The 21364-nt window shown below is 44.2% G+C and overlaps 1 protein-coding gene across 2 annotated transcripts in view; it reads right to left on the reverse strand.

The window, feature by feature from the left end:
• Nucleotides 1-2546: 2546 nt before the first annotated feature.
• The window catches only part of PCYT1B (phosphate cytidylyltransferase 1B, choline), a 132224-nt gene continuing 113406 nt past the window's right edge, over nt 2547-21364 (reverse strand). Inside the window, exons 6-8 of one of the 2 annotated variants that reach the window (XM_088451514.1) lie at nt 17562-17704; nt 15274-15462; nt 2547-2798 (exon numbers count right to left, since the gene is read on the reverse strand). In XM_088451514.1, the coding sequence (XP_088307640.1) occupies nt 2547-2798; nt 15274-15462; nt 17562-17704 (584 nt within the window). Of the gene's footprint in view, nt 2802-15273; nt 15463-17561; nt 17705-21364 lie in introns of both variants that reach the window. The other variant, XM_088451512.1, reaches the window with a different exon arrangement.

The raw sequence follows: 21364 nt of genomic DNA on the forward strand, positions 1-21364 counted from the left end.
TTTTCTTTTAAAAATCCGCCCTGATTCAGAGCGAGCGCTCGCAAATAGCGAGCGCCTCTGAATCAGGACCTAAGTGTGAGCCTGATTTTATGCCTATAGATGGCATCTATGGATGCAAGGCATTGTGGGCACATATAATAATAGGAGCTTTGGGCAAATAAATATTTTTCCTCTTAGCACAACTCAAAACTAGTGTCTTAGGATTGGAACCATGCTATTTAGGAGCAAAAGGTTATTTAACAAGACAAAACTGGAGGTGTTTCTTTAATTTGCAGTCGGCCACAGAGCTTATTATAGATTTGTAGTCCTATTCAAAGGATACCCAAACTTGTATTCTCAATGGGAAGCCATGTGCAAGCATAGGCGCAAACAAGGCACTCGGCATATATGTGTTCACAGGCGCAAGATGTAATTAAAATCTCTTTAAAAGGACTAAAAACCATAAAATGGACAAGTTGGACTTATGAGTGACACATATGACCTTTGTTAACACATGTCCCTGATTTTAGAGTCACACAAGTAGATAATCTGCAGTACTAGGAAAGATACCATCCATTGGCATTGCACAGGCCTGTTCTGCAATACACAGAATAGAAAATATTGTGTCCTATAGTAATATTCAATTCTAAAAGTGCTATATATTTGTAAATAATATAACTAAAGCAATTAGATACCTGCTTTTTGTCACTCTGTCACATTGCATCATATAATTTATATTTTCTTGCCATGCCCTTGAATGTTCCCCTACAAAATGGACACCTACAAAAGCTACAACAATTGTACTGTGAGATAAGAAAATGGAGATACCTGGTATATATGAGGGACACCATTTTGAAAGCAATTACATCCACACAGGTGTAGCTTACTGTATGCATTGCTTAAGCAAATAACATCCCAGCATTGTTGGAGTCAGTATACAATTGCTTCAATGATTATGATTAGTATGGCAGCAGAAACCTCTGGGGCTCTGTAAGAGGGGTAATGGTTGGGGCTCACTTGGCAGGAACTTCATTGAGCACAACAGATCAACTTACTAATGATTTGTGGGGAATGGTGTGTAAGAGTATGCCATTCTGTAATGACAAAGGAAAAAAAGCCTAATAAGCAAACACTGACCAGAAGCACCTATTCGAGGAGTGTGATATCTGAGCATTAACTTCAAGTGCAAGGGAAAATAGGTTAGCTAGTTCAGATCAAGTGACCAAAATATCAACCTGTGGTGCCTGCAGCCAATCGAGTACATTCTGGCATGAACTCCACAGACTCTGAACAGCCCTTGGTGCTTGTTTCAAAAAGAGAAGGGTTTTGGTGGTTCTGTATTGTTGTGGGACACTTTCTCCTGGCATGGTGTTAATGTAGAAGTCATTGCTAATTGCTACTTAATGGTAGTAAGTGTCACACTCACAACATTTATTCCTGAATAGTATTTATAGGACATTCTAGAACAATGGCTAGGACAGTGATTTCCATCACAATATCCAGGTATTGAGTTAATTCTTGTGTAAGAATGGTCCTGAATTCCTCCTGCATAATTCCAGATATTGATAGACTTCATGCCACAAAGCCTACAGGCCATACTGCCCAGAAACAGTGCCCAATGCCCTATAAGGTAACTCTATATTGGTGTTTCAATGTATTTATGCACTATCTATAGATACTGACAGAAAATGGTATAGGATTATAGGTAAGAGTCCTATTGCAGCACATTACAAAGTGCCTTATCTATATCTTCATGTACTGAGTTAATTCTTCACTCAGCAGAGGTGTATCAATTAGTGCAAGGTAACATGTTTATAAAATAAATTACACTATATGCATTTTAGGGTTCTCATAATAAAAAAAGATGAAACATGCAGAAATAAGGGAGGATTCTATTCTGCGTAATGTGCTGGCAGACATCACAAAGATGTCCAACTGGGACCAGTACTGTCTATTACAGTAGCCAAACTTCGCTAGCTTTCTTACACACCTCTATGGGGTGAGAGGAAATATGAGTGACGTTACTGGTCACAAAGTGTCTTCACCCAATTGTTCTGGAAGCACTTTGTGGCCATCACATTGAATCGCCTCCATATTGTTCTGTTTATGTCATATTTAAACTATGTAACAAATTTATTAGCTGTGCACAGTTTGCTCCATTGTACAAGGTTCAAGTATACCAGGAACTATATGCCCATAATACACTGAATAATATTTGCTGTTAAGTTTCTGTCTTTGTAGTTTAGACTCCAATATTACAGGTTTATTAGCAAACAACTTTGGCATTGTAAGTTTTGACTAACATTGGGTAAAGCACCTACTGTATTCATTTAGAGTATACCGTACCTTCCAGACTATTACATACCCCAGTCTGAAGCTACAGTAACTCTCCATTCAAATATTATTTTGAACATTTAGCTAGGTGCCTGAGAATTGTATATGTGTGAGGTCCCAGACAACACTCTCGGTTTGAATCCTCAGAATTAAACCTTACTCTATAGAAAATCTGTATGTAACCTTCCACTGTGAGAAGCGAACTAAGCAATGTCCCCTATGGTGGGGAAAGCTTAACTGCTGTCATTATTGGAAAACATTTCTTGTACATGATACTTTTCATCTTCATCTCCTTCACTCATGCTGCTGATGGAAGCGGATGCTGCACCTTTTGGGGATAATGGAGGAGAGGGCTTATTGAGCATCCATGGTAAGGTGGGTGACGGGGAGCGAGATGGAGAACGTTCCCGGGTGGGACTACTCGTAGGACTCTGCCTTGGAGATAGTGCTTGGAGCATCCTCCCACTCCGCTCCTGAAACATCTGCTTCTGGAAGAAAATAAACACTGTAAGCAATGCATATTGGTATATATTATCTTACAAAAATACATATTCTGACTTTTAATTATAGATGATGCACTCCAGTCCTGGGCTCCCTATGAAAAGCAGGGGCTGTTTAAAGGGTACTAAATAATTCCAATATGAATTGATTCTATCATCAAAAAATGTTTAGACTGTCAAAAAGATAAGGCTGGATAATAATCATATTGAAAACAGGAGAGTATCCCAGACGCTGAGATGTATACTTTATACATCAAAATGTCATTATGACACTTCCGCTATGCAAAACTAGTCCCTTACTCTCCATAAATGGGAACAGAGCAATATTGGCTGCAATTAGCAAATAAGGAATGACCCAACAAAAAATTGATAATAATCAAAACATTTATTATTTAAATTAATGGCATCATAATACAACTCTATTGTCATTGAAAAACGAAATTAAAAAAATAACAAAATCGTTTTCACTATTGTAGACAACAAAATAAATAATTTAAAAACACATTAATTCAACACTGCCTGAGGAAGCGGCCAGGTGCTGTGAAAGGTATCAGCATTTAATGCCTACAGTAGAACCCCGACGGACCTAATTCCCGACTAGGGCTGGTAAGTAACCTAAACCCTCCCCTCTCCCCCCCTATTCCTAACCCTTTCTTAGTGGTGCCTAACCCTAGCCTCCCCCTAGTGCCTAACCCTAACCTCCCGACCATTAGTACCTAAACCTAACCCCCCCTCCCCGCACCCTAAACCTAACACTCCCGGGGGTGGGGGGTGCCTAACCCTAACCCCCCCTAGTTGTGCCTAACCGTAACCCCCCCTTTCCCTACCCTAACCCTCCCAGGGGGTGCCTAACCCTGAGTCCCCCCGGGGGTCCCTAACCCTTCCCCCAATGCGGCTAGATGCTAAGACACCCAGCTTACCTTCGTCAGGTATGCCGGGTGCCGGTATTTTGTAGTGGGGCCAATGATATCTTTAGTCCCCTGTCGTTCTGTCAGTGTTGGTATATCGGCAAGCGGGATGATGCCCGCCGGTTTCCTGACTGCATCCCCTGTGAGATGCATTGCAATTTAAACTGAGATTGACATTTTTTTTAATGCTTTATGCTTATGCCTAAATTTTAACTTGAGATACTGTGTTTTTAAATTTGTATTTTTAATTATTCCTCTCACCAGTATGTAGTTATGAGATGGACAGACGCATGGCTGCCGGTCTCGATACCGACAGTGTAATCCTGGCAAGGGATCTAACATAGGCGTCGACGCCTATGTTAATCCTGACGCCGGAACTACGACAGGGCACATGACCGATCGTCCAGCGCCAGGCGTAAGTATCAACGTAGACGGGGATGGGGGGTTAGGTTTAGGGACCCCCCGGGGACTTAGGGTTAGGCACCCCCCCCGGGGAGGGTTATTCTAGGGGAAGGGGGGTTAGGTTTAGGTACTAAGGGGGGGAGGTTAGGCACCCCCCTGGGAGGGTTAGGTTTAGGGTGCGGGGAGGGGGGGTTAGGTTTAGGCACTAACGGGTGGAGGTTAAGGTTAGGCACCAAGGGGGGAGGTTAGGGTTAGGCACCCGTAAAGGTGGGTTAGGAGGGGGAAAGGGTTAGGAATAGTAAACTTACCTCCGCTGTCGGGATTTCCTCCATCGGGCTGCCGACGTCGGGATTTAAACCGCCGGGCTCACGTCCGGCGGTCAAACATACTGATTCCCTTCTAACCATATTTGCATTTTTAATTATTCCTCTAACCATTGTTGTCTACAATAGCGAAAACTATTTTGTTATTTTTAAAATTAGTTTATCTATGACAATAGTGAGCAGGGGCTGGCTGGCAACTTTCAGCCTGGGGGGCAAACCAGAGCAAGTGGCCCAACTTTTCTACCGGCGAATGCAATTTTAAAAATGGCCATAACAATAATGTCAGCGGATATTTCCATACCCCCACATCAAAATGTCTGCTTCGAACACACACACACACACATTATATATGTATATATATTATATATATATTAGGGGTGTGCACCGGCCACTTTTCGTGTTTTGTGTTTTGGTTTTGGATCTGGATCTTTCATCGTGTTTTGGATCTGGATTGGTTTTGCCAAAACCACCCTTCCGTGTTTTGGGTTCTGGGTTTTGTGTTTTGGATCTGTATTTTTTTTTTAAAAAGCATAAAAACAGCTAAAATCACAGAATTTGTGGGTTTTTCTGCTCCTATGCTATTATTAACCTCAATAACCTTAATTTCCACTCATTTCCAGTCTATTCTGAACACCTCACACCTCACAATAGTGTTTTTATATCCAAAAGGTTGCACCGAGGTAGCTGGATGACTATGCTAAGAGATACGAGTGGGCGGCACAAACACGTGGTCCATCTAGGAGTGACACTGCAGTGGCAGATAGGATGGCAGTTTGAAAAACTAGGCCCCAAACAGTACATAATTAAAAGAAAAAAAAGAGGTGCAAGATGGAATTGTCCTTGGGCCCTCCCACCCACCCTTATGTTGTATAAACAGGACATGCACACTGTAACAAACCAAACATTTCAGCGCCAGGGTCTGCCACACGACTGTGGCTGAAATGATTGGTTCGTTTGGACCCCACAAAACAAGCTGGCAATTAATCTGTCCCTGCACAAACTGGCTCTACGGAGGCAAGATGTCGTCCTCATCCTCCTCATCCACTGATTCCTCACCCTCTTCAGTGTTGTGTACATCCTCATCCTCACAGAGTATTAATTCGTCCCCGCTGAAATCCACAACCACAGGTCCCTCTGTACGTTCTGGAGGCTGGTCTCCCTGGAAGAGTTGATAATTCATTTTATGAACATCATCTTCTCCACATTTTGTGGAAGCAACCTCCTACGCCTTTCGGTGACAAGGTTCCCGGCTGCACTAAACACTCTTTCGGAGTACACACTGGAGGGGGGGCAACTCAGGTAAAATAGAGCCAGTTTGTACAGGGACCTCCAAATTGCTTCTTTTTCCTGCCAGTACAGGTACGGACTGTCTGACATGCCTACTTGGATGCTGTCACCGATGTAATCCTTTAACAGACAGACGCACGCTTGTCGCTGCTGCTTTAAGGATGCAGGTGCGGCTACAGCCCACACATTTCACAAAGACAGAAAAAAAAAGAATATTTTTATTGTTTGTGGAGCGCACTTTGAGGGTTACACCACCCTTTAACAGACAGACGCACGCTTGTCGCTGCTGCTTTAAGGATGCAGGTGCGGCTACAGCCCACACATTTCACAATGACAGAAAAAAAAGAAGAATATTTTTATTGTTTGAGGAGCGCACTTTGAGGGTTACACCACCCTTTAACAGACAGACGCACGCTTGTCGCTGCTGCTTTGAGGATGCAAGTGCGGCTACAGCCCACACAATTCACAAAGACAGAAAAAAAAAGAAGAATATTTTTATTGTTTGTGGAGCACACTTTGAGGGTGTCACCACCCTTTAACAGACAGACGCACGCTTGTCGCTGCTGCTTTAAGGATGCAGGTGAGGCTACAGCCCACACATTTCACAAAGACAGAAAAAAAAAGAAGAATATTTTTATTGTTTGTGGAGCACACTTTAAGGGTGTCACCACCCTTTAACAGACAGACGCACGCTTGTCGCTGCTGCTTTAAGGATGCAGGTGCAGCTACAGCCCACACATTTCACAAAGACAGAAAAAAAAAGAAGAATATTTTTATTGTTTGTGGAGCGCACTTTGAGGGTTACACCACCCTTTAACAGACAGACGCACGCTTGTCGCTGCTGCTTTGAGGATGCAAGTGCGGCTACAGCCCACACAATTCACAAAGACAGAAAAAAAAGAAGAATATATTTTAATAGTTTGTGGAGCACACTTTGAGGGTGTCACCACCCTTTAACAGACAGACGCATGCTTGTCGCTGCTGCTTTAAGGATGCAGGTGCGGCTACAGCCCACACATTTCACAAAGACAGAAAAAAAAAGAAGAATATTTTTATTGTTTGTGGAGCGCACTTTGAGGGTTACACCACCCTTTAACAGACAGACGCACGCTTGTCGCTGCTGCTTTGAGGATGCAAGTGCAGCTACAGCCCACACAATTCACAAAGACAGAAAAAAAAAGAAGAATATTTTTATTGTTTGTAGAGCACACTTTGAGGGTGTCACCACCCTTTAACAGACAGACGCACGCTTGTCGCTGCTGCTTTAAGGATGCAGGTGCGGCTACAGCCCACACATTTCACAAAGACAGAAAAAAAAGAATATTTTTATTGTTTGTGGAGCACACTTTGAGGGTGTCACCACCCTTTAACAGACAGACGCATGCTTGTCGCTGCTGCTTTAAGGATGCAGGTGCGGCTACAGCCCACACATTTCACAAAGACAGAAAAAAAAGAAGAATATTTTTATTGTTTGTGGAGCGCACTTTGAGGGTTACACCACCCTTTAACAGACAGACGCACGCTTGTCGCTGCTGCTTTGAGGATGCAAGTGCGGCTACAGCCCACACAATTCACAAAGACAGAAAAAAAGAGAACAATTTTTTTATTGTTTGTGGAGCGCACTTTGAGGGTTACAAAACCCTTTAACAGACAGACGCACGCTTGTCGCTGCTGCTTTAAGGATGCAGGTGCGGCTACAGCCTACACATTTCACAAAGAGAAAAAAATATATATATATTTTTATTGTTTGTGGAGCGCACTTTGAGGGTTACACCACCCTTTAACAGACAGACGCACGCTTGTCGCTGCTGCTTTGAGGATGCAGGTGGAATCTAGATGGGATTTGGAACCGGGGACACACTACCTCCATCAATTGTCTAAATCCCACTGCACTAATGGCGGATACCGGACGCACGTCTAACACCAACATAGCAGTCAAGGCCTCAGTTATACGTTTTGTTTCAGGATGACTGCTGTCGTACTTCATCCTCATCGCTAGGGACTGTTGGAGGGTCAATTGTTTAGTAAAAGTAGTGGTGTTCCTACTTCCTCTCTGGGATGATGAACAACTCCCAGCAGCAGCAACAGCACTAGGAGGATGTGGTTCTTGATCTTTCCCTATTTTATTTTTATTGGAGAAAGTTTGGTCCTCCATTTATGTTATATTGATATATACGTGCGGCTAAAGCGCACACAAACACGGAAATATTTTTTTATTTTTGCTGGAGAGTAGTGCACTTTGTGGGTTACACCACCCTTTAAGAAATGAGCCAGCCGGCTCTTTACTTATGGGACACAGGCGCACGCTTGGCGCTGCTCCTTTGTTGATGCACGTGCAGCCACAGTGCACACAATTCACAAACACAGAAAATATTTTGTTATTTGGTTTGGAGTGTACTTTGGGGGTTACAGCACCCTTTAACGGTCAAGCCAGCCGGCCCTTTACTTTTGCCACAGGCGCACGCTTGGCACTACTTTGTTGATGCATGTGCGGCTACTGCGCACACAATTCACAAACACAGAAAAAATATTTTGTTATTTGGTTTGGAGTGTACTTTGGGGGTTACAGCACCCTTTAACGGTCAAGCCAGCCGGCCCTTTACTTATGAACAGGCGCACGCTTGGCACTACTTTGTTGATGCACGTGCGGCTACTGCGCACACAATTCACAAACAGAAAATATTTTGTTTTTTGGTTTGGACTGGAGTGTACTTTGGGGGTTACAGCACCCTTTAACGGTCAAGCCAGCCGGCCCTTTGCTTATGACACAGGCGCATGCTTGGCACTACTTTGTTGATGCACGTGCGGCTACTGCGCACACAATTCACAAACACAGAAAATATATTTTTTTTTGGTTTGGACTGGAGTGTACTTTGGGGGTTACAGCACCCTTTAATGGTCAAGCCAGCCGGCCCTTTACTTATGACACAGGCGCACACTTGGCACTACTTTGTTGATGCACGTGCGGCTACTGCGCACACAATTCACAAACACAGAAAATAATTTTTTTTTTGGTTTGGACTGGAGTGTACTTGGGGGTTACAGCACCCTTTAACGGTCAAGCCAGCCGGCCCTTTACTTATGACACAGACGCACGCTTGGCACTACTTTGTTGATGCACGTGCGGCTACTGCGCACACAATTCACAAACACAGAAAATATATTATTTTTTTAGCACTTGGGGGGAGCACCCCTGATGGACAGAGCACCCCCTGGACAACACTACAGCACCCCTTTAGGACTGGGACACTGCACAGGACTTTGGAGTGGACACAGCCCCTATGGAGAACTGACTGCACAACACAGTCCAGCCAGCCCCTATGGACTTTGAAGTAGTGGACACAGCCCCTATTAACAACAGCAGCACAGCACAACACAGCCAGCCCCTATGGACTTTGAAGTAGTGGACAACAGCAGCACAGCGCAGCACAGCACAACACTACTCTGCACTACACTACACTACACTACACAGCCCAGCCAGCCCTAACTCCCACCCTCCCTCTTCAGTGTCCACAGCCGAGTGAGAAAATGGCGCCGACGCGGGTACCTTATATAGGATCCAAAATCCGCGAGACCCGGAAGGCGGGATGATGACGTTTTGCCTCGATTTCAGATCGCAAATAGCGAGCGGCTCTGAATCAGGGCCTTAGTCAGCACACACATACAGTCACACTTAGCACACACACAGTCACACTTAGCATACACATACAGTCACACTTAGGGGGTCATTCAGACCCACTTGCGAGCGGCAGGACGCTCGCAAGTGGGTCGATGGTCCCCACTGCGCATGCGCACGACGGAGGGAGCTCCGTCGTGCACATGCGCGAGACCCGGCGAGCGAAGGACTTTCCATCGCTCCGGGTCTCGCACCAAAGGGGACGTGCTGTCGATGTTGATTGACAGCACGCCCCCTTTGGTGGGCGTGCCGGGGGCGTGCCTGCCAGACGGAGGCCGTCTGAAGCCGGCCCCACTGACATCACTAGTGATGTCAGTGGGAGTGATTTTGGCTCTGATAGAGCCAAAATCACTCCTGGCCTTGCGGCTGGGAAACCCGACCGCAGGGTTTCCCTCGCAAGTCCGATGGTCGCGATGGTCAAGACCATCGCGACCATCTTTCTGCACGCTCGTATATGCTGTGGGTGGTGACCCACAGCTATACGAGCGTCCAGGAGGACGCTCCATATTAATGGAGGATGGCCCTGATTCAGAGCGAGTGCTCTGGTCAGAGCGTCCGGCTCTGAATCAGAGCCTTAGTCAGCACACACACACAGTCACATTTAGTCAGCACACACACAGTCACACTTAGCACACAGTCACACTTAGCACACACAGTCACACTTAGCACACACAGTCACACTTAGTCAGCACACACATACAGTCACACTTAGCACAGTCACACTTAGCAGACACAGTCACACTTAGTCAGCCCACACATACAGTCACACTTAGCACACACACAGTCACACTTAGGCCCTCATTCAGACCCACTCGCGAGCGGTTGTCCGCTCGCAAGTGGGTCGATGGTCTGCACTGCGCATGCGCACGACGGAGGGAGCTCCGTCATGCGCAAGCGCGAGACGCGCCGAGGGAAGGACTTTCCTTCGCTCGGAGTGTCTCATCAAAGGGGGCGTGCTGTCGATGTTGACTGACAGCACGCCCCCTTTGGTGGGCGTGCCGGGGGCGTGCCTGCCAGACGGAGGCATTCCCAAGGGAACGCCTACCGTCTGAAGCCGGCCCCACTGACATCACTAGTGATGTCAGTGGGAGTGATTTTGGCTCTGATAGAGCCGAAATCACTCCTGGCCTTGCGGTTGAAAACCTCAACTGCAGGCTGTTGCTCGCAGTGGCGATGGTCGTGATGGTCAAGACCTGCACGCTCATCATCCTGCACGCTCGTATATGCTGTGGGTGGTGACCCACAGCTATACGAGCGTCCAGGAGGACGCTCCATATTAATGGAGGTGGGCCCTGATTCAGAGCGAGCGCTCTGGTCAGAGCGTCCGGCTCTGAATCAGGGCCTTAGTCAGCACGCACACACACACACACACACACACACACACAGTCACACTTAGTCAGCACACACCCAGTCACACTTAGTCAGCACATACCCAGTCACACTTAGTCAGCACACACACACAGTCACACTTAGTCAGCACACACACACAGTCACACTTAGTCAGCACACATACACCCAGTCACACTTAGTCAGCACACACACAGTCACACTTAGTCAGCACACACACACACAGTCACACTTAGTCAGCATACACATATTTTAAATAACAAAATGTTTATATCACTGTGACACTACATTTATATGCCCCACTCCACCCTCCACTTACCTGGCTGGTATGGGTGTAGAAGACATGAAGCAGGCACTCCTCATCTCTGCCCTCTCTCCTCTATGGGTATGATAAAAAATGTATTTTATCATTCAGCTCCTCTTCGGTTCTTCCCACCCCCGATAGGCCACGCCCCTTTCTCATTCTCCACCCACTTGGAATTGTGGGTAGGGAAACCTGGCTCCCCATTGGTCAACAGTGGCCATCTTTTTGTAGCCTGATATGGGGGCAGCCATTTTATTTTAGTCACTGTTACCTGAATCGGATCTCTCTCGGGGCAGCAGCACGGGAGCCAGAGCATCGCATCCTGTGGTGTCTGCCAGTGCCTGCCAGCCCTGAAATACTAGAATTGTACCAGCCCGGGGGGCAGCACCTGCCCCCCGGCCATGCCCGCCACTGATAGTGAGTTTTACTATGATGACATTAAATTAACAAATCATTTGAATATCTATTTATTGCTGGGTCATCCCTTATATGCCAATTGCAGCCCATATTTCATGTTTGGATGAGGATGAGGATGTTTGACCACTTATAGCTTAAGTGCTGACACTACCTTTAACAGTCCTGTATTGCTAGGCTCCCATTTATGGAGAATAAGGGACTAATTTTGCATAGTGGAAGTGTCACAATGAAATTTTGATCTATAAAGTACCCCTCTCAGCGGCGGAGGTACTCTCCTGATTTCAATTCTATTTTCTTTGGGTTAAGTTAGGAAACCCACTAGTTCTCCTTAGGTCACACAGATTGGCCACCCATTGGCGCTGCCAATCTCTATATTCATTATTACAGTGAATAATCATATGCCAAGGCCCCAGAACATAGGTAAGGTGGCCACTATTGGGCTCTGAGCTGTTGGAATCCATTGCGGACAGTGAAGAATTAACTATTTATTAACTGTCTAACTGGCAAAGCATTGAGAGCAGATATTGCGTCCTGTACAGGCTATAACAGATTTCCTGTACTATCCTGTCCCTGAGTTTGGACGGTTTCTCGTGATGCTTATGCTTTTGTGTTCCTGCTTGGTTTGTTATTTTCAGCCGCCTGTCAGAAATCAGAGTAGCACTCATAGAGCCAGGTAATGTATCCAGCGCAGCTACAGAGCACAGATACACTCTCAGGGCCTAATTCAGACCCGCTCGCGAGCCAAAAGCACTCCTGGGCTTGCGGCAGCAAGACCCTACTGCAGGGTCTCGTCGCAAGCCCGGTGGTCTTGACCATCGCGCCCATCATTTTGGCCACTCGCTATAGCTGTGGGTGGTCACCCACAGCTATGCGAGCGGCCAGGAGGCCGCTCAATTTTTAGGTAGGAGGGCCCTGATTCAAAGCGAGCGCTCTGGTCAGAGCGTCCGGCTCTGAATCAGGCCCTCAGTCTGCTCACAGTTGTAATTATGCTGGTTAGCACAGCAATTATCCTCTGCAGCCTTCCAGAACTATTTGACCAGTTTTACGAATCAGCATCAATCCCCCCTGAATCAATGTCCAATTTGGCAAGTACACAAGGACTACTTGGTATTGGCAGTGTCTAGCTGAGCATTCCAGGTTTCCTATGGATACACAGGCTGTGCGGTGGCCAGAAGCCGGTTCATGTGGCAACTACATAGATTATTTGTATTCCTTTTGCTCATGGAGATTGCAGATGTAATTTAGTATTTCAGTAAGCTTATTGAAATATATCACAGAATGTCTATACACCTGCTCTGTTTCCAGGCAATGTAAATTTTATATGATCAACGTTAAATTAACTAACAATAAAAAACTTGGAACCAAACCACAAGAAGAGAGCCCTGTTTGGAGAGAATAAAGACACTGCCTACCTGCAGCAGCTACCCAGGACACTCCTGACTGTAATAAGATATTCTGCAGTGTGTTGTAAATTAACTGAAGGAGGTGGAAAGAAATTGAGATTGATATGATGGGGTATTGTTGATTTCTGAATTAAAGAAAGTGTGTAGTATAGAGTGGATAACTGTACATGTATGGGCAGTCTGATTAATAGAGATTTGGATATGGGAAGGATATAATTGTTGTGATAGCTGATATAAATTTTATTTAAAAAAATAAGTCCCATACCTTTTACTATTTAAAATAAAGATCTAGAAATCACACCAATGTAGTCCACCTAGCATAGGCACCTGTAAAGTTAAAAGTTACTTTTTTTTAAATTAAATAAATAAAATTGTGTGTGTGGGGGAGGGGGTGTAGTAATGTACTATATGTAGTTGTGCAATGTGTACCACAAAAACACAGTATTGGGAGTTTAAAAGTGAGTAATGCAAATTTATGTTTATAAAAGCCAAGATGTTATTATACTAACACGGCCTGCAGCACTGGCTGTGGGATCTTCCATACAGGTAATTAAAAGTTTAGGTTACGCATTTTGTATAAGTTACCATATACACCTAATGAGGTACATGAATAAAGGATAAGTAAAGAGTGTACATGGCAGCTGCAAGCTCATTTTACATGCATGTAAGTATTTGCTATAACCTAAGTCCCGGTGATCATTACATCTGCCAATAGTCCCGATTTATGGTACCCTAAAAAGACATGGGGGTATATTTACTAAAGGTCGATTTTGATCGGTTTAAAATCGATCAACATCGATGTTTTGTTTCTGGGGCTAAATCACACATTTACTAATACTTAAAAAACAAATTCAAAAGTTGACTGTTAGTAAATGTGTGATTTAGCCCCAGAAACAAAACATCAATTTTAATCGGTTTTCATCGATTTGAAATCGACCTTTAGTAAATATACCCCATGGTCTTGAAAAAAAAAATTGGTGTGTTGCGAGTATATTTAAGGAAACATGGGTATATTTTGGATGGATTGCGAGCGATGTCTGACTGTCCCTTATTTACTAAACTGCAAAGTTGGTAGGTATGGAATACGGATGTAAGTGTAACAGGGTAGTATAGTGGAATTTAACAGGTGTTAATCATCACAGATGCTGTAGATATAGTAAGATGGGATTTGTGAATAGACAGAAAAATAGATGGGAGTATATTAGATGCACGCAGGTGGAGACACATCTGGCAGGATACAGTCAGTCCTCCAAGGGATACAGCTACTATACACACATAATGTACAAACATGGCCCTCAAGTGTCATAGTTACTGAGTACTAGATGTTGTACCTCACGCCGCCTGGGTATATTTTGTTCTGTCTCTCTCTTTCCTCCTCTCTCTCTTCAGCATGCCACCCCTTTTTTTCTCCTCCTCTCTCCTCCTTTTTCTCCATCTCTCTCTTTCCCCTCATATGTCTATTTGTTTCTCTTACCATCACTAGATTTGATTATAAAGATTATCCTTAACATTACCTGTTTTCTTTTCATCTTTACTATTGCGCTTTTTGGGACTTCCTCAACTTTTCTGCTCTACAGACTATTTTTTTCTTTCTGTATTTGGCTGTGAATCCCTGTGAGCCTTTTTCCTTTCTTCTCTGCTATTATATATTTTTATATCAAATCACCCTACTAATATAAAGACATGCGAAACACAACACAATTTCAGCTGGGCGCTAATTAAATTAATAATATAGTTAATTCAAAATGCTCTTTGATAAAGCCTCCTCAATCGGAAGTGAAACGCGTCAGGGGTACCTGCTATTTACCTTGCCGTACACTATTACAATTATAGCCGGTGGTTCAACTTTAATTAAGCGGGAGCGGTTTTTCTGTATGCGGAGACGGAGTTCCCACTACCCGGATTGAGACAGCGGCCAAGTAAAGGCGGTCATGAGCTGACTCAATTACTGCCTCCGGAGCTGCGAAAACTGGCACCATCGGGCTATTTGCCCACTAGCTGGGACTCCTTATTCCATCTTTATACAGCACCGCGATAACACCGAGTCCCTCTGATGCTATAGACACGGAGGTATGATTAACGAGGATCTAAAGACTCTATATTCTCTGATAAATTAGTCCGGTGAGAACTATGATTTTGATAAGGACAATTTTTTTTGGAGTCCTGGTGTTTATTTCTGACATGTCAAGTCTTATAAGATATTTATGAACATTAGCGCAACACCATATAAGTGTGTTAATATAAAGATATAGCTGAAAAGTGGAAAATTAAGCTACAACAAAAAAGCAATGCATTTAGCAAATGTAAAAGTTCAATAAAATTAACTTATGTGAAGGTTGAAAGACCTCTTTAGAGATGTAATGTCAATAGGGCAAAGCAATCTGTGAACGTACCCAGGCACCATCAGGACCAAATAACTCCAGAAAATTTCCAATAAACTCCCTTGACTTCTCCTCCCACTTCTGTATTAGATCGTGGCTCTTTTCCTCCACCTTGTACACAAATTCTTTTGATTTTTCTTCCACATTTTTCACTTTTTCTTTCATTTTGTCCACCTGGTTTTGAAATCTGTATTTTTTCTCCTAATGATGAAAATGTTTAAATCAAAATGGTGTAATAATTAAAATTATTTCCAAATATCATACTCCCCAATAGATCCTATTTTGAAGGACTGCCTCAATCAGAATCAGAAAGGGGCATGACAACATGAGAATGTGGACATTATTTGGGCAAATCTGGGAGTTCATCTTGCTCCAGGTACAGAGCTTGCGGGAGAATTTCCTGCTCTCCTGGATGTCTCATTCTGGGAGAGTAGGTCACTTTGTTCTATAATTAGCTTAAGACTTAAATTAAAGCTGATCCAAACAGTATTTTAAAAGGAAAAGGTTGAGAACAATGAAAAGCGTTGTCCAAAAGGAGTGGTAACATGGACAGGGGCGCTGAGTAGGGGAGGGGAGCAGGAACTAATTACTCAGACAGGGGCTTGTTGGATGGGCCTGGCAGGGGCCCAGGTCCGACACCACCCTCCTCCCTTTCACCTGTCAGCAGCCCAGCACACGTTACCTACTTTAATTCCCTTTTTGTGTGGATTGGCTCAGATCTGTGCCGCCAGTGGCTCTATTATTAGTGCACAAAGTAATGGGGACAAGGGACATCCCTGTCTTGTGCCACTGGAAATAATAAAAGAGGGAGAAGCGACCCTGTTGGCTAACAACATTGCCTTGGGACTGTCGTAGAGCGCTGCAATACCTTTATAGAACCTGTCTCCAAGACCCAGTGACCATAAAGTCTCAAACTAACCTCAACATGCCATGCAGCACAAGATGCCTGGTGCTAGTTTACTGATCGGTGCAGTGTAATGACTTTTTATTTAAATTTGCATCTTATTCGCACCACTGACGCAGTGAAACACCAATTAATCTGTACCAGATACGCCAGCTGCGACTTTAACCGCACAGGAAGTAGTTTTAAATATGTACAAAGTCACAGATGAAGCACAACTAAAGTTGGCGGGAAATAAAGCCGCGGCTGCTGCACCGTAGCACTTCGTATACAGATTCAGACTCAGTCGCTTACAGGTGTACTATACAAGTGTCACATATCAGATGTACAAGTATCACATATCAGATGTAAGTGTCACATATCAGATGTACAAGTATCACATATCAGATGTACAAGTCTCACATATCAGATGTACAACTGTCACATATCAGATGTACAAGTATCACATATCAGATGTACAAGTGTCACATATCAGATGTACAAGTGTCACATATCAGATGTACAAGTGTCGCATATCAGATGTACAACTGTCACATATCAGATGTACAAGTGTCACATATCAGATGTACAAGTATCACATATCAGATTTACAAGTGTCGCATATCAGATGTACAACTGTCACATATCAGATGTACAAGTATCACATATCAGATGTACAAGTGTCATATATCAGATGTACAACTGTCACATATCAGATGTACAAGTATCACATATCAGATGTACAAGTGTCACATATCAAATTAATCAGTGCTGTCTCGTTAAGCGGTTTTGTCACATCACATTGTGACCAAGATTATTTTTTGGTGAAAAAGATGCTCGGCCCAAGCCGAGTTGCACGGGACCTGGCACGTCAAGAAGTGCTGTTTGGCACACCTGTGGTAATAGTGTTTGCGGACACATCTGTATTTATATTCGTGTACTATAGAAATCTTCAATAAAAGTGATTATCAAAAATATATTTTGATTAAAATTCCTAAAATCATTGCATGTTTGGTAATCTTTACTTTCAATAACAAGGACCCTATGTGTCATTTCTTATTTTCCACATCTCATCAGATGGTTGCTGTGTTAATGTGATGCCATTTTACTCTAGTGCTCTTACAGAGCTTTTTAACAAGACATTACTATAGGTAATAAGAAATTAATACTGGCATTATGTGCGGAATTCATTTAGGTTTAAGAGGGGATTATGGATCTAATCTCTCTCTAATACATCAAACTGTTTTAATAATTTACGATTTGAAATGACAAGGGGAATTTGTATCCAGCATTGTGTCCCCAATCTACACTGTATAGCTGTAGCACATGGAATGGGAGAACCTTCTTAAACACTGTGTTTAACAGTAAAAAATATGAGCCTACTAATGCAACCCACATTGTCAACAGTCTTTATACTTACGTTTATGAAACTAACATTTAGCTCTTTTGCAGTGTATCCTCTCTGGAGGTTGCGCCTGGCATAAACATCATAATCACGGACGATTCTAGTGATTATGTCGGACGTTGAGATACCTTCTGTCCTCTGTGTTGGTACAAACATGCCTGTCACAGGGAGGAAATATACTGTATCATAGGATTTTATTTGACAGCACATATATTTTTTTAAAATAAGAAAATCCACCACTCTTTTAGTGAAGTATGTGCAAAAAGAAGCTTTCACTATTTTTAGCTAAGCACATACATTGTTTGACGTACATTGCTCATAGAATAAAGAACATGATATTGTTTCATGAATTTCTAATAAATAATGTAAATAATGTAATAAACTATAGCCCCGATTCAGAGTGGGATGCAGTGGCCGGAATTCTTGCATCATTTTCTTCAGTCACATGTGCGACTTTATGCTAATGCTGCTACAAAGCCATTCTGTGGTGAACATCCATCAGCATCCCGCCCCTAGTTATCTAGTATTAAAGCAACCCGCCTGGCTGCTGTGGAGTGAAGGAGTCGGCACCTCACCACGCAGAGGGGGGAGGGGGGTGTTGAAGCTAAGGGATTGTGCAATTTTTTGATAATGACATTAACACTGCTGCTGTGCTGACACTGCCTCCTGCAAAAAGGCAATGAAAGGAGAGAGGATACATATATACACATGTATAAATACATTATACAGGACTGGTTAATGTAGCAGTTCCCTGCTGCAGTAATGACTAAGACGCCAGGGAGCCTTAAAGGAAATGTTCTGCCAGATCAGAGCTATTCAACAAGAGATGGCTCATTGGGCATCTTAAATTAAATGTGACTGTTGCAACTCTCACATGGGTAATGGATGCAAACCCATATTTGGGATTGGCGAGACCTTTTACTGAGGAGTCTAACGGCTGTGTTCAAAAGGGCCCCCCTGCAAGGAGGTATGGATTTGGCTGCGTCCGACACGCAGGTCACAGCCCTCAGACAAGGTTCCCTAATACTGTTGCTAGTGAGCTCTGGATGGAGCGGAAAAGGATGAAGACGTACAGCGTAATGGACAGGCCGGGTCAGAAACAAACGGGCAAGACGGTACCAGGGAGGTTAGCCAAGGTGAAAACCAGAATGCCAAGTGCTGTACCAGGGAGCAGACAAAATCGGGTCACGGACAAAGCCAAGGTCAGGAACAAGCAATGAAGTCACAGGAACGCTGGAGTAAGGTTTGGGAGCCTATACTCTGGCACAGGAATGCTCCAAGGAACTTCCTTTTATAGGCCGAGATTGAATTTAGGCGCCTCCTGTGACGTCACTAGGAAAGGTGTCTGGCCCTTTAAATCACACAGCAGCGAGCATCAGGGATTCCCCGTCTGCTGCCCTGCCACAGACCAGGCCCGCCGAACCCAGTAAGTGCTCGCCGGTTTTCAGCGCGCTGTTATATTACCTCCTCCTCTAGGGATGGGGACCAAACACCCCAATGCCTTGCCAGTAAACTTCTGATGGAATTTCCGAAGTAGTCGAGATGCGTAAATGTCCAAAGCCTTGACCCAACAACGTTCCTCAGAACCATATCCCTTCCAGTCTACCAAGAACTGAACAGATCCCCTAGAAATCCTGGAGTCCAAGATCTGCTTCACTTCATATTCTTCATGATGGTCTACTGAAATTGCAGAGGGAGGGTTGCAGGGTGCTGAGAATCGATTAAGCACCAGGGGTTTTAAGAGGGACACATGAAATACATTGGGTATCTTAAGTGTACCAGGAAGTTTCAGATGGAATGCCACTGGATAATCACCTGGATAATCTGGAAGGGACAAATGTATCTGGAAGCAAACTTCATCGTTGACAGCCAGACTTTATCACTGGGGCTCAGTACCGGACCCCTCCTCCTATTTCTGTCCACAAACAGTTCATACCTTGAAGATGCTTTGCACAAGTTCTTCTTTAACTCTCTCCAGATCTTAAAGAACCAGTTCACTGTACCACGGACAGCTGGAAGTGACACTGATCAATGACATGGTAACTCAGGTAACACCGGAAGCAGACCATACTAAGTAAAAAATTGAGAAAGCTCCGACACCTCATGACACCGATTTATTGTGGGCAAATTCAGCCCATGGCAACAGAGAGACCCAGTCATCTTGATTGGTTGAAACATACATCCGAATTAACTCTTGGTTTACTCGCTCTGTCTGGCCATTACTCTTGGGATGGTAGGCTGAGGAGGTAAACTGCACCCCTCAGTCGAACAATGTCCTTGGGAACCCTGTGCAACCTAAAGATTTCTCTTATGAATACTTCTGCCAACTTTGGTGCTGAAGGCAGACCCTTTAATGGATCAAAGTGAACGGCCTTTGAGAACCTGTTCACCACCACCAGGATAGTGTTGAACCCTTGGCATGACGGTAAGTCCATCACAAAGTCCATGGAAATGTGAGTCCAAGGACAATCAGGCACTGGTACTGGCAACAGGGGACCTGACGGAGTGTGGCGGAACATTGTGCTGAGCACAAGTATGACTTAACATCTTGACAGACCGTTGGCCACCAGGATTTCCTGAGGATTATCTGCAAGGTTCTTTTGACTCCTGCATGCCCACTGAAACATGATGAAGGCACCCACTGAAGTAACTTAGACCGGAGTTTGGGTGCTATGGATGTGGAATCTTGACCTTGTTGGTGACAGCTATGAAGCAAGCAGGGTTCAGAATGGACTTGTCTTCCTTTACTTCCTCCACTTCAGCAGAACTGAATGCTCTGGAAAGGGCATCAGCCTTGATGTTTTTATTACCCAACCGGTAGGTAATCATCATATTGAATCGATCAAACAGGAAGCACACGTCAGAAACACTATAGCCGGTAAGCCGGCGATGAACTAATTGGCTTAAGAAAGGTGCTGAACCAATGGATGCGAGGCAGGTGATTAATTGAATCTACAGGTGAAAAGGAAACGTCATCCAGTATCACGAGCCGTAGACTGATCTCCTAGTGATTGGAGATGCCGACCCAATATGGCGTGTACATTGTACAGGAGCAGGATTCCGGGAGAGTGACTGGCACCCTGGAGGAGAGACATCCAGAGCACGATTAAGTAACAAGGTGCGCTGGTGACTTGTAACACCTGACAGCATAATTCCTCTCCGAAGAAAAGAATTTCTGAGAGAAGAACCCACAGGAATACCTTCTTCTTCCTTCTGTGGAGGCATCCATCTCCAGGAAAAAATGTTGGTCACAATTGGGTTGTCTCAGAATTGGAGCTGAAAGGAAGCAATGCTTTAGATGGACAAAAGCTTCCTCTGCCTCAGGAGGCCACACTCAAATGTCTTGCCCCTTCCTGGTAAGAGCAGTGATAGAAGTTGCAAAAACCCAGGAAGCGTTGTATTATTTTCAACCCGATTAGATGAGGCCAGTTGACAACGGCTGTAAGCTTCTCTGGATCCATCCGAAGGCGAGAACCCGAAATGATGGACCCCAGAAATGTTAGTTCCTTTTGCTCGAATGAGCATTTCTTAAGTTTGCAGAAAAGCTGGTTGGCTTGGAGTCGTGACAGCACCTCACATAAGTGTCAGCGATGATGCACTATATCCTCAGAAAATATCAGGTTGTTGTCCAGGTATACCACTACATACTTATATAACAGGTCCCATAAGATATGATTCATGTACTTTTGGAAAACAGCTGGGGCGTTGCTTAATCCAAAAGGCATGACTAAGTATTTGTAGTGGCCAGCACGAGTGTTAAAGGCCATCTTCTATTCATCCCCAGATCGGATTCTGATTAGATTGTAGGCCTTGCAAAG

Source organism: Taudactylus pleione, unplaced genomic scaffold (assembly GCF_031769625.1).
Source record: "Taudactylus pleione unplaced genomic scaffold, aTauple2 ptg000026l, whole genome shotgun sequence".
NCBI lineage: Eukaryota > Metazoa > Chordata > Amphibia > Anura > Myobatrachidae > Taudactylus > Taudactylus pleione.